General features: G+C 51.8%; 1 protein-coding gene across 1 annotated transcript; it reads right to left on the reverse strand.

Annotated features, from left to right (window-relative positions):
* Nucleotides 1-6,318: 6,318 nt before the first annotated feature.
* Vax1 (ventral anterior homeobox 1) lies at nt 6,319-11,446 on the reverse strand. Its single transcript, XM_051147161.1, has 3 exons — nt 10,878-11,446; nt 9,593-9,780; nt 6,319-7,738 (listed from the first exon to the last, which is right to left on the reverse strand). The coding sequence occupies exons 1-3, from the start codon at nt 11,116-11,118 to the stop codon at nt 7,151-7,153; spliced, it is 1,017 nt and encodes a 338-aa protein (XP_051003118.1). The 5' UTR covers nt 11,119-11,446; the 3' UTR covers nt 6,319-7,150.
* Nucleotides 11,447-12,594: the final 1,148 nt, after the last annotated feature.

The following is a 12,594-nucleotide window of genomic DNA, read 5'->3' on the forward strand; positions in this document are numbered from 1 at the left end:
AGCAGCAGCAACAACAACAACAACTGCACGTCCTGCCCTCATGTCTCTGTAGCAGTGACTCACCAGTGAGCCGTTGTCTCAAAATTCTTTCCCGGCTGCTTCCACAGTACCTTCCCTGGACTTCTCCCCCAAACTGCCAGAAAGGTCTTTTGAAAGATAAGGGTAGGATTCCATCATCTCCCTGCGATGAGTTCTCAGTGACGCCTCTTCCACCTTTCCGGTAAGTTCTAACCATGGCTTCCGCGGTTTTCCTCATCCTGCACACCTGCTGTTTGTCCCACTAATTGCTTACAGCCATTTTAGACTCGGTGCTTCCTCTCGCATGTTCTTCCCAGTGCAGATTCCCAAGCTGACTCCCCTAAGAAGATTAGAGATGAGTGCACAGTAGGATCACCATGGAACAGTTCAAGTTCAACAACCACAGAGGGAAAGGAAGGAATCAATCGGGATCAGCCAAAGTCAAACATCGTTGGACCCTCGACAGAAACCCCATCCAACACTTGAGGGAGTTTGGAAGAGAAGATGACCCTGGCAAGCTGTTGGAAAATGCATGGAAGATCCGTGAAGTTCTCATGTGTCTACAAGCCGTTGGCGACACCGCAGAGGTGGGGCATGACTTGGAGGCACACAATCTCCCAAGGATGGTCAGCTGAGGGTCTGCAGCTAAGTCCATCTGCCAAGTCACTGCAACAATTATCTGTAACTTGGAGTAAAGGAAGCTGTGCTCACTAATGTGTGTGGTATGCCCTCTAAAAGCAAGAGGAAAATACCTTATGAATGGGCCAATCGTACTCCTAGCCTCATTTATTCTACAGATGGGTAAACTGAAGCTAAGAAGGAGCCACTGTACCATGGCTTTATAATAAATAGCAAATATTTCAGTGTAGCTTTTCAAACTCTTTTTATTTCATATTTTTAAGATTTATTCATTTTTATTTTGTGTATGTGAGCGTTTTGCTTGTGTATGTATATACACCATGTGAATGTTTGGTGCCCACAAAGGCCCAAAGAGGTCACTGGCTCCCCTGGAACAGGGTGTTAGCCACAGCTGAACCCACCTCCTATGCGAGAGCAGCAAGGAGTTTTAGCTGCAGAGCCATCTCTCCAGCCTTCAGTGGATGCTTGCCGGAGGATTTTGCTAGGTGCTTTCCCTGTCTTAAGCAATCACACAGGACAGTGCTGAGCTGTAAAGGCCACATTGTCTTTGTTTTGGCATACAGAGACACGTGCTTAGAACACCCAGCTAAGTGTTCCATTCGAGGCCTATCTTTTCACCGATAGACCTGAGATCTGAATTCAAGCCATCTGACTTCAAAATCACAAACAGTAATCATCCACACAAATGGGTGGGTGTATCCAGCCAGAGACATAGCCTTTGTGATATACATGCCTGTTTTCATGTTGTTGTTGCCCACATTTTTTACATGCATAACTAAAGTTGTCAATGAAAATTTTCATATGCAGTTTTATATGAAGGAAAACTGTTATATTAAAATTATATGCATGTGTGGTGTGACTTGTTTCGAAGAGTAGGTAAGCATTGCTGCAGCCAGAACAGTAACTTCTGTCTTCGAGGTGAGGGGAGCAGCTGGAATGGAGCTGAATGCTAGGGGTCTTCGACTTGTATGCATGGTATCCTGGGTATGAAACAGACTTACCAGGAAACTCCGCATCAGAACAAGAGGATATGGGCTGGAGGGGTGGCTCAGCAGTGAAGAGCACTGTCTGCTCTTCCAGAGAACCTGAGTTCAATCCCCAGCACCCACATGGCAGCTTACAGCTGTCTGTAACTCCAGTTTCAGGGGACTAGACACCCTCATGCAGACATACATGTAGCCAAGACACTAATGTACATAAAAATCAATTAATTAAAGAAAAAGGAATAAGGGGACATAAGCCAATGTGCCTCATCAGGGTCTCTGTTCTGACAGCCAGAGGCTCTGGTGCCAATTCAACAAGGACATAAGTTTAGCAGACCTAAGGGGCTCCTGTCCAAGGCTGACGGAGAGCAGGAATGTGTTTAGCAAAGTGGTCCAAGCTGAGCTTACAAAAGACCTTCACAAAAAATATTTTAAAAATAAAAAATAAAAAGACCCTCGCAGAGGGCTCAGAGCCCAGCAAAGGCTCCCTCCCACTCCTGCTCCATCAGTATGACACGTATTTAAGTAAAACCGCTATGAAATGTAATGATTTCCATGTATTAAATTACAGTGTATAGCCCAAGAAACCGTAAACTGGGTCAGAAAAGGGGGACTGACTTGTTTGTATCTCCACCAGCTCCCAGTCTCTGGGCCACACGCTAGAGACTGCGGTAGTGGAAAGGCTGTCATTTAGTGCGGTGGCTCTCAAATGCTAGTGTGTGTGACTAAGAAGCTCTTTGGAAACTTGGTAATGTGCTTGCTGTACACGCACAAGGATCTGGGTTTGAATCCCCAAGGCCCCTGTAAACACACACCCCAAATAGAGAAAGGATTAGGGAACTTTCACTAGAAAAGGTTGACAAAGGAGGTATTGAAGTTGTATCTGGCAAGCTTTGCTCTAGTCAAATGTTTAAGTTCCTTAGACTCAGGGTGTCAGGGAGAAGTATATGCCTGGAAAGGCCTTCGAGAAACCTGAGAAAGACTTCTAAGAATGGGCAGACAACATAGCAATAAGATCTATGGGCTCTTTCCAACCAGAAAAAAGACAGTGTTCACAAACAATCTAAGCTAGAAGAGGAACAAAGCAAAGGGCTTTCATTGGAGCAAGTCAGGAGTGTAGTGTGTGTGTGTGTGTGTGTGTGCGCGCGCGCGTGTGTGTGTGTGTGTGTGTGTGTGTGTGTACAGGCATGTGTGTACATGATTCATCCAACTTATATACTCAAGCTTAATGTACTTTACAGGGATTTACCTTGTGGATGCCTTACTGTAATTTTAAAACAGATTTGGAAGGAAGTATAAGACCGATGCCACTGAAGGCATTGCAGAGAGAAATGGAGGAACACGCTAGTGTGCCAACATAGAAGAACACGCTAGTGTGCCGTCACAGAGGAACACACTAGTGTGCTGTCACAGAGGAACACACTAGTGTGCCAACATAGAGGAACACTCTAGTGTGCCAACATTAGAGGAACACTCTAGTGTGCCAATATAGAGGAACACGCTAGTGTGCCATCACAGAGGAACATGCTAGTGTGATGACATAGAGGAACACGCTAGTGTGATGACATAGAGGAACACGCTAGTGTGATGACATAGAGGAACACGCTAGTGTGATGACATAGAGGAACACGCTAGTGTGATGACATAGAGGAACACGCTAGTGTGATGACATAGAGGAAGTACTTCAGACCTTTTATTAAGAGCACCTCAGTCACAAAACAGAACTGGAAGTGAGAGGGCACAAATAGGCTACAAAATCCAGATAACAGGAGAGAGGGAGAGCACAGGAGTAAGAGGGAGGAGGAAAGGGATCTGAGGGAAGGCTACAAAAAGAAGACCAGACCCCAGGAAGAGCCTATGGTCTGATGGTTTTGAGCAAGTCATTGGTTCCAACTCTATATTTGAATCTTTAAAATGGAGCTGAACCTCCCTTCAAAAATTACCCTCAGGAATAAAAGAACAGTGTGTGTGTGTGTGTGTGTGTGTGTGCGTGCGCGCGCGCCCTATAGAGTGGCTGACTACTACTTAGAAAAGTAATACATCTGGTAGGGCCTAACCCCACTGTAGAAGTGTATATCCGAGTCCCAGACCTGACCCACAAAGCCACAGGGGCCTGGAGGAGGGTGCTCTTTCCCTTCCTTTCTGCCCCAGGACTGTGGCTGGTGCTGCCTGCAAGCCTGGGAATGATGCTTCTCTTAGCAGCCCCACCCAAGCTGTTCCTACATTCCCAGGATCCCTCCCACCTTCTCCCAAGTGGAGCCAGCTGTTGTCACAGAAGCCACCTGCCTCTTCCCTGGCCTATGAGTCTCCAGTTCCAGAAAGCAAGGCAGCTCGCTGGAGGCCCTCACAGAAAGAGGGAAAACAAGACAGGAACTGAAATTAAATGGACTGTCTGCAAACGTTTTTTTTTTTTTCCATTAAAATTGTAATTCATTTTCGGGGAGAAGAGGCCCCTTAAGAACAATTGTGCTCCCTAAGTGGCAGGCACCAAGCTTAGCAGCTCTGCCCAGAACCAAAGAGGGAAGGGAGGTGGCAGGAGAGGCAGGGATGAGGGTACTTCCCTTCTAGGGGAAAGAAGCAAGGGGCATTGGAAGGGGAGAGCTGGAAAGACCCCTCCCTGGCCTCTGCTGCAAAATGTGTTGGGGACCCTAAAGCTGGGATTTTGTGTTTTTCTTTTGTTCTGTAAGATCATGCCACCTTCTCCCTCCCTTTCTTATCCAAGGAGGCCCAGCCACCAGCTTTGACAGAAAAGACAGAGCCACCCACAGCCTTAGCTCTGGGGCAGCCAGGGTAGGGGGAGAAAAATGGAATCTGGGAGAAAGAGGGAGGGGGAGAGGGAGGAAGAGTGGGAGAGGAGAGGAGAGGAGAAGAGAGGGGAGGAGAGAGAGAGAGAGAGAGAGAGAGAGAGAGAGAGAGAGAGAGAGAGAGAGAGAGAGAGAGAACTGAGGGTGTGAGGCTGACTTGAAAAGCAAGAGTGAACTGTGTGTGGGCTGCTGCTCCGATGTCAGCAGAATCCAGAACTTAAGACACCCTCCCCCCCAGTGCCTCCTAGTTACTTCAAGTATCTGCTGTTCACACTGACACCACCCCTCCTGCCTTTGGATTCTTCCACTGGGAGGGCAGGTGTAGGCACAACATAGGAACTGAGGTTCAGGGACTGGCTTGCACCACCAAGGAACGGTGGTCCCTGCACTAGTGACACCCACCTGTGCAGATGCCACCCCAGTGGGCCCTCCACCGTGTCCACCTCTGCCTGCATCTACCAAGGCCACTCCCTCCTTTTCTCAAGTCCAGATTGCAATGCCTCCATCCAGGGCCTCAGCTTTATGCCCTGGGGGCAGGATGAAGGAAAGCCCCTCACCCCTCCAGACACACACACACACACACACACACACACACACACACACACACACACAGAGGAATTAATATCTAGTTCATTTTCTTTTGCCCTCCAAGTTTCTGTTTAACAGACAACGGATTTTTAAGTCAAAAGAAATTAACTAAAATCTTGTTTGTCCCTGACCACGTATTTTCAGCTGGAAAACCCTAGAAGCCCGGAAAGCACTGGGAGACATGAATTGTGCAGATGGAGAGGGATGGCCCTGAGGAACCCATGCTTTGGACAAAGAAGGGGAGACCAAAAAGAACTCAGGAGGAACTGTGGGGTCTCTTCAGGGACAAAAAAAACTCCTCCCACACCAGTGGGCCAGAAAGTGTCTGTCCTGTGCCCACCCTCTCAGACTCAAACCTTAACCCATGTAGCCGGTTTTTTTCTTCCCCTTTTTGGTGTGTGTGTGTGTGTGTGTGTGTGTGTGTGTGTGTGTGTGTGTGTTATTTTTAATCTTTCAAATATAAAACAAAAATACACTTTATCATCATAGATATATATTTTTCACTCTCACCACATAAATACAAAAACATCCAAAGAGCCAAGACATCCCGAACACAATTAGTAGGCAGGATTCAGTGACACCTACCCACATTTAAATCGCTTGTTATTTTCTTTTATTCCCTATTTGCAGAGAGAGAGAGAGAGAGAGAGAGAGAGAGAGAGAGAGAGAGAGGAGAACAAAAAGAAAGAAAAATGAAACAAGAAAAGAAATGGAAAATAGAAAAAGGGAAAAACTTAGGATGTAAATAATTTACAATAAAGTTACTTTTTAAAATGTTTTGCCTTTGTTTCAGATGAATGAATACATTCTAGACACTGAGGCATCTTGCTCTCTGGACCTGTGGTTTTGGTTAAAATGCAAGTGGCGGTGGCTCTGGGGGCTGCGGTTGCTGTGAGGGCTGGAGCTGCACCCAAGGGCTCTAACTCAGAATGGCTGACGCTCTGGGGTTCAGAAGAGAGAGAAAATGCGGGTCCTGTCTCCCATGCAAGGAACCACTGGCACCAAGAAACCACGGGGCATCCCAACCTGTCCTTCCCAAAAGAACTGCTCAAAAATCCCTGGAGCTTCCTGCGTGGTGACCGCCTTTATAGATAGAAGAGCTCAGAAGACGAAGCAATGGGTGTTGATTTACTTCCACCCCCAGCTAGTCTGCTGTAGCTTCGCTTCTGGGAGACTCTAGAGAAGCTCCGCTGTCCAGGAGACTGCCAGCAGCCACTGTGCTCGGGAAACAGAAAGCTGTGGGCTGAAAAGATTCCGATTCTTCTTTCATTGGCATCATTGGCTTTTCTTTGCTTTTCCTCTTTACGTTCTAATCTAAAGTCGCAGCACTCGGGGTTTTTATTTCGCACGACCCCGTGGTGTGTTTTCTAGCCCGAATTTCTTACACCCTGCAAACTCAACTATTTATGAGTGCTCAAAAACAGGTAACACTTCATCTGGTTTCATGTAACAATTACTCTTGCTTTATTGCTTGCTGTTAGATCAAATTTATTACCGCCTTTGTTTGATTTATCGTCTCTCGGGGTCGAGGAGCCTGCAATTGGAGTTTTCCTACAGGGGTAAGTAAAGCTCATTAGTTCTGCGCAGGAGCTGAGCATGCACCGACTATCCTGAGAGGTCTAAAATTCTGGGCCAGGAACTCCTCAAAGCCTGGGCTTCTCTGACAAGAAGCGATAGGCCCTTCCTTTTGGATCTAAAGAGACCAAGATGCCTTTTCAGTTCCTGTAGTTCCTCTTCAGAATATTCATAGGAGCAGTGCCCAGCGCCCCTATCCAGAGCAGGTGTCCCTGGGCCTGGACTTAGGTTCAGTCTGTTCCTTCCCTGGCTAGCCGGGCTGGGGGTTGGCTAATCCGGGTATTTCTCCCCAATTCTTTGGATCATTCCTGGATTCAGAAGGAAACCGGGGTTGGAGGGAGGAAGGAAAAGTAGAGAGATCAAAACCAGCCCAAGTGAGATGGAACCAGTAGCCTCCGGGGTTTGGAGGGTGGAGGGGAGCAGTTAGAGGCCTAGTGGGGGCCAGGAAGACCCGCGCAGGAGCACTGGGCGCCTAACGCGCGCGAGTCCATAAATACCACCACAATAGATGTTATAAATATAAATACAGGGTAACACTTAGAATCAGTCCAGCGCTTTTTTCTCGGCCCCTTCTTTATTGTTGGTCCGAGAGTAAGGCTCGAAGGCCGAGGAGCTCAGGTACCGGGCTGAGAGTTCTTGCAAATTCCCGGCTAGGGAACCAGCCATCGTCAATGGGGCGGAAGACAGGCGGCTGGCGACAGAGCCTAGCAGCGACGGCACCGGCAGGCTGAAGAGACCGTGGCTAGCAGTCGGTGCCCCCGCGTGCAGTGCCCCCGGTCCTGCAGGCCCCGGGCCGGGAGCGCCTCCCACCGCTGGCGGGTGCTGAGACGCCGCGCCTGCTGGGCCCGGGGCAGTGGCGGCGGCGGCGGCGGCTGCAGCGGCGGCGGAGCCCGCGGCAGCGCCCGCACTCAGAGCCGGGAGGCTGGGCCCGCGCAACGCGGAGCCCAGAGCGCCAGTGGCACAGGGCGGCAGCAAGGCGGGCAGGCCGGGTGGCGACAGCAGGCGGCCCTGCTCCAACAGCCGCAGTACGCTGCACGTGGCGGCGGTCTCCGACACCACCGAGCGCAGCTCCGAGTCCTTGCCTTGGTCTTTCTTCTGCTTGGTTCGCCGATTCTGGAACCAGACCTTCACCTGCGCGCAGAGATGCAGGAGGAAAAGTGGGAGAGAGCAGCAGGGAAAAGCAGGGTCAAATGCAGCAAGGTTTGTGGGGAGGGGGCGCTGCGCCTAGGTTACCGGGACCCTCCCCCAACCCCAACCCTAGCCGCAGCCCCACCCGGCAGCAGAGGGTCTTGGCTCTTAAGCTGCTAGCTGAGCAGGAGCCACCACGAGGGGGACACCACACCACTGGACTATGTTTCCGGGTCATGTAACCGGGCCCAGACCAGCGCGGGTTACAAAAGCAAAGTCATAAAAATGTCCACACCATTAGTAAGGAAGAAAGGCAGATATTTCAGTGGGCCGCGCCGATACCCACCCACGGAGGAGTTTTGGGTTCACAAATTGGTGAATCAGCACAGCCTGGGAGCTTAAGGAGGCGGGGGCAGGGGAGCGGTGGTGGTGGTGGTGGTGGTGGTGGTGGTGGTGGTGGTGGTGTGTGTGTGTGTGTGTGTGTGTGTGTGTGTGTGTGTGTGCAGGAAGCAGAGGTGGCTGGGGAACAGTGTTTCTCAGCCTTCATACATCCAGGTCCCCAGCCCAACGAGTTCAAATTTAGTCCCAAAAAATCCATTTGTGCCTCTTAGAGGCTTCAAGGGACTGGTCCCTGCTTGTTAGGCCAAAGACTGAGCATGAGCCAGCAGCAGCTGGGAAAGCTGAGGGTAGACCGCAGGCATGTGTGTAGGGTGGGCCTCATAGGCCGAGCCTTCTGCACCCTTCACCACCGGCTAGTTTGAAGGGTCTGAAGGATTCTCTTAATTTATCACTCCCTCTGCACTCACTCCATCGGGAAGTTTGGGATTGTGGAGGAAGACGGGAACCTGAGAGAGACTAAACGCATTCCAATTCCAATCCCAATCCCCTTCTCTTTTGCCTCTTCTGGCCTAGAATGGAGGGTAGTGGTTATGGGGGGTGGGTCCTATTTAGATTTTGAAGCTAAAGAAGGTTAACAGAGACAACGAGAGCGTGACTGTGCCAACTCAAGAGGTTTCCTGACTATTCTGTCGCTCTCGGTTCTCAGGATTCACCCCCAGATTTTAGGCCTAAAATGCTCCCCCACGTGCTTCAGGGCCGGCCACAGGAAAAGAGACTAGGAAAAGAGCTGACCAACCCATAAACAGACCCCACAGGCAAAACCTCCCTCTGAGTTTTATAATGTGCGTCTCTGCCCTTAGCTCCAAAGCAGCATGAGACTGCATAGTAAGGAGAAGACCGAAAATGCAAAAAAAAAAAAAAAAAAAAACCACAACGTGCACTGCAGGCACCCAAGTCACCAGATCTGACACTTCCTGTCACTGGCACAGAGGGCAGTCCTCTTAGGATCCCAGAGTGATGCTCGGGGCTGGCTTTTTAAGGGAGTGGGGGCTGCCAGATTTTCACAGGAGAGTCTCTGAGAGTTGGCAACGCTTTCTAATCCTACTTCCTGCAGAATTGATCTGGGTGCTGGATAAAGCTAAAAGCCCCCCCCCCAAATTGGGGTGTTACTGGGAATATAGCCAAGATGGTATGTATTCAAACTGGGGGAACCAGCCTTTTATAAATCAGAAGCCGTCCAAAAATTCTTAAGCCTGAGAGCCAATGGGGGACAGAATATGGGGCACCCTTGGCCAAATCAAGGTATGCAGAAATTAGACCACGGAGGATTTGAGGATGAGGAGAGGAAATGGCAGTTTAAGAAAGAAGAAAGAGCCTAAGACGTTCGTCCCAACCCATCTCTTCGAAGTCCCTGGGAGATTCGGCCCAATGCAAAGCAGATAGCGAGGGAAGGCAGACTGGAGTGCTGGGGATAGGGAGAGCAAGCCCGGTGCTGTGAGCAGCCTAGCAGCTGGGTACCTGGGTCTCAGAAAGATTGAGCTGCCTAGCCAGCTCTGTTCTCTCCCGGCCCACCACATATTGGCAACGCTGGAACTCCATCTCCAGCCGGTAGAGCTGCTCCGCCGTGAAGGACGTGCGTGTCCTCTTGGGCCGGTCGAGGTCCAAGCCCTTGGGCAGGATGATTTCTCGGATAGACCCCTTGGCATCTAGGGAAGGGTAGATGTCAGCCACCAGAACCCTCCAGTTTTCTCTGCCTCCTTGGCCCCAGCTAGCTTGGGATAAGTCTCCAGCAGGCTGAGACAGGTGTACGGGGTGAACACAGTCATAAAGCCGAGACCCTGTAGTATATGGAGGCCAAAGGGGCTAACTTCACACCATTAAGTGGAAGAGAAATCAGACTGTCTGTGTAGAGTCCCCCCTAGACACCGGAGGAGGAACTGAGTACCAAATAGGTGGCTGTTCCTTCCGGCCTAGGGCGTCTCTGCTGCGGGCCCCCGTATCCCAAAAGGGCTCTTTCTGATAACCCCTGCCCAGTATGGCCCCAGACTGCAGAACAGCCTTCGCTCCTACGGTCCCCACCCCCACTCCGAGTCCCCAGCCCGCTCCACTCCAGGCAGCGGAAGGAGGAGGGACCGAATGTCCGTTTGCGGGCCTGGCTTTCTGCTGGCGGGGGCGGCGCCGGCTGAAACCAGGCCTTGACGCCGCCAATGCCCGGGAGGAGCACACGAGGCTCCTTGAGCCGGGCCGAGCCAAGCAAAGAGGCAGCATCCGCAGCCCGGAGACCCAGCTCCGTGGTTTCTGCCTGCGGCAGCGGTCAGACCGGGAGCGCAGCGCCTGGGCTCTCAGCCCCGCTAGCTAACCGCTCGGGCGCTGTCCGGCGGCCGGAGGCTGCTCTTCCATACGCCCAGCGCTCCACTGGGTGCGCTCGGGCGCAGAAGCCCGCAGGGCAGGGCGCCTGCAAGCAAGCCCTTATCCTGGAGGACGCGCGCAAGTCCCCCACCGGTCCCCCGGAGGATTCGGGTGAGAGGCCGCAGCTTGGTGGCCTGTCCACTCCTCGCAGCGCCTGGGTTCCTTCCTATGGCCCGGCTGGCGGGGCCACTCCGGGCTGCGAGGGCCGACGCTCTGGGAGAGCGCTTTCGGAGGAGCCCCGGGCACCGGACCCCAGCAGCCGGCCGGACCCAAGAAAGAGAGGACCAGCAACAACTTTCTCACAAGTCGCTGCCAGCCCTGGACAGCGACGCGCAACTGCGGCTGGGAAATTACCCCCCAAAAGAAAGAGCCCGAAAGCCCTGCCCATCCCTACCTCGGACTAGGATCCGGCGGCAGTAATCCGGGTCTGCTGAGGAATTGGATTTACTTTTGTTACAATCTTCCGAAGCGCTAGACGCCGAAAAGGCGCCCTGCGGCTCCTTGAGGAAGGCTGTGGGAAGGCTCCCTTCCGCGCCCTTGATCTCCCGGCTCTCCTTGTGCGTGTTCTTCGAGACCCTGGCGGCTTCGGTGTCCGAGTGGCACCGGACGTCCATTTTGTCTGGTTTCCCGAACATAGGCAAAACAACACAGAAAAGAAGAAAGGGAGGGGGTAGGAAAAAAAAAGAGGCAGACAGGGACAAAACGCCTACAACGCAGCCCCTAAGCTCGGCCGCCCGCGAGAATGAATGTCCCCGCGGGGTGGCTTCGGCGGCCACGGAGGGTCAGCGCCGACCGGAGTGTGGCGCGCTAGTAGAGAGGCGGCTGGTCTTGTCCAGGATCCCAGTGTTGCAGTGGCGAGGCCGCCTCGTCAGCGCCCGCGTCCTCTGAGCACGGCCAGTGTCCCCAGCTTGGCGATCAGGTAGCGAACAGAGTAACTCCGAAACGCTGCGGCTCCGCCTGTTACTGAGACGGTCGAGTTGTGGTTGTCCGACACCGGGGGGTTGGGGGGGCGCACACTCGCTGTTGCAATTGATTACGGGTAATTTCGCAGCCCCCACGTTTCAGTTACCTCATGAATACACTAAATTGTTTGGATAATATATCAGATCGTAATGGATGGTTTCTGTCCTTGTCCCCAATCAAGAAGGGGTTTAGCCAGTGAATAAACGGAAATGATTGGTCTTGCTTTCGGGAAACACAATCAAAGACCTACACTTCCAGAAAAACTTTTGACAAGATTTATCCTGAATTGTTAGCAGCATTAACAGGCATTATTAACTTTCTCTTTGCCTTTGACCTTCCTGCTCACATACTGGCTAAAGGGGGTTTCCTCCAGACTCGCCAGAGAGAGCTGAAGTGTGTGTGTGGGGGGGGGGGCGGGTGGCGTACTCCCTCAGTCCCTGTAGCTGAAGAAAGCAGTTGCCTCTGGGTAGGAAAAGAAGGAGGGGAGGAGAAAAGTTTCCCCCTAAACTCTCTCCCTCCCCACTCCAAAAAAAGCTAAGCTTTCTCGCCAAGCGACTCCTTAACACACCTCGACGCCGACAGCCATCTTAAACTGCCGCCCCTCTTCCTGTAGCCCCAGTTAGATTTTTTTCATGCCTGCACCTCCAGCAGCCCTGAGGCAGCCCATTCAAAGGGCAGCTTTGTACTCAGAGTCCAGCGGGGAAGGGGGGGGAGGTGAAGGGAGGGAGGGAGGGAGGGAGAGAGAGAGAGAGAGAGAGAGAGAGAGAGAGAGAGAGAGAGAACCTCAACTGTGAGATCTGCTTTAAAAAAAAAGTTTCCCCCTAGCTATTTCATTGTCCTGCTACAATGTCTTTGAGAAAAGCAAAGCAACAGCCAGTAATCCAATAACAGCATTGATTAGGCCACAATGATTCAATTCAAGCGCATGGCCTTGTGCAAGGACTTGCTCCAGGCCTTCTCGTCACCTTGCCGGGGCAGAAGCCCTCTCCACGCCGCTCTCCCCATTCATTCCTTTATGGGAAATGCGGAGCAAAAGGAGTGAAAGATGGCAATTATCTAATTGGACTATTAACAAACAGTCCTCTGAGTGCGGCGGTCTGGCGTGGCTCCTGGGCGGGGGAAGGGCTGTATTCCGGGCCCTCATTCAC

The sequence above is a fragment of the Acomys russatus genome, chromosome 5 (genome assembly GCF_903995435.1).
Source record: "Acomys russatus chromosome 5, mAcoRus1.1, whole genome shotgun sequence".
Lineage (NCBI taxonomy): Eukaryota > Metazoa > Chordata > Mammalia > Rodentia > Muridae > Acomys > Acomys russatus.

Excerpts from the sequence above, each read along its gene's own strand:
- Vax1 (XM_051147161.1), bottom strand. The coding sequence starts at position 11,118 with ATGTTCGGGAAACCAGACAAAATGGACGTCCGGTGCCACTCGGACACC. Across the intron at positions 9,781-10,877 it reads CCGCCGGATCCTAGTCCGAG|ATGCCAAGGGGTCTATCCGA; the intron begins GTAGGGATGGGC and ends ACCCTTCCCTAG. Across the intron at positions 7,739-9,592 it reads TCAATCTTTCTGAGACCCAG|GTGAAGGTCTGGTTCCAGAA; the intron begins GTACCCAGCTGC and ends CTCTGCGCGCAG.